The sequence below is a fragment of the Penaeus monodon genome, chromosome 33 (genome assembly GCF_015228065.2).
Source record: "Penaeus monodon isolate SGIC_2016 chromosome 33, NSTDA_Pmon_1, whole genome shotgun sequence".
Lineage (NCBI taxonomy): Eukaryota > Metazoa > Arthropoda > Malacostraca > Decapoda > Penaeidae > Penaeus > Penaeus monodon.
In genome coordinates, this window is record NC_051418.1 from 16,858,621 (window position 1) to 16,859,143 (window position 523).

Here is a 523-nt window from a genome sequence, read left to right on the forward strand (position 1 = left end):
TGAAAATACGCAGGAACATATGTTGTAAGAAAGTAATGAAGTCCGTATGTACTGCTTACCTACATCGCTCACAGTTTGCTTCTTCCCACGCACCTCGCGGAATATGGCTTGCGCATGCCCGCGTGCCCGCCACCTAGCCCTGAAATTAAAGGTGCCCCGGGGGTCCCCCGGCCACCCCCGAACCTCACCCTTTCCTTCGTTTTTCCCTTCACGCATTAAGGGAAAAGGGGGTCGATGTTTATCCTAGTTTAGCGGAAAGGGGTGACTGTAACAGAGACTGATTTTTCATTTTACTTTTTTGTGCGAGCGTTTGCATTTTTTTTTCTCTGTCTATATTTACATGAAAGTGAATGCCGCATTTAGTCTTTTAGCTTGCGTTTATGTCTGTAAATGCCGCAGTTTAGTCTTTTTTCTTCTTATGATTGTGTATTTACTTGGCTTATTCTATTTCTTTGCAGAAGGAGCGAATCAAGGAAGTGCAAGAGAGGGTGTCACTACTGAAGCTGGTCATTGACAGTACCAA

General features: G+C 44.7%; 1 protein-coding gene across 2 annotated transcripts in view; it reads left to right on the forward strand.

The window, feature by feature from the left end:
- The window catches only part of LOC119594099 (beclin 1-associated autophagy-related key regulator-like), a gene marked incomplete in the record, with an annotated part of 38,408 nt that overhangs the window by 32,708 nt on the left and 5,177 nt on the right, over positions 1-523 (forward strand). For both annotated transcript variants that reach the window (XM_037943154.1, XM_037943155.1), the window contains 1 exon segment: positions 459-523. In XM_037943154.1, the coding sequence (XP_037799082.1) occupies positions 459-523 (65 nt within the window).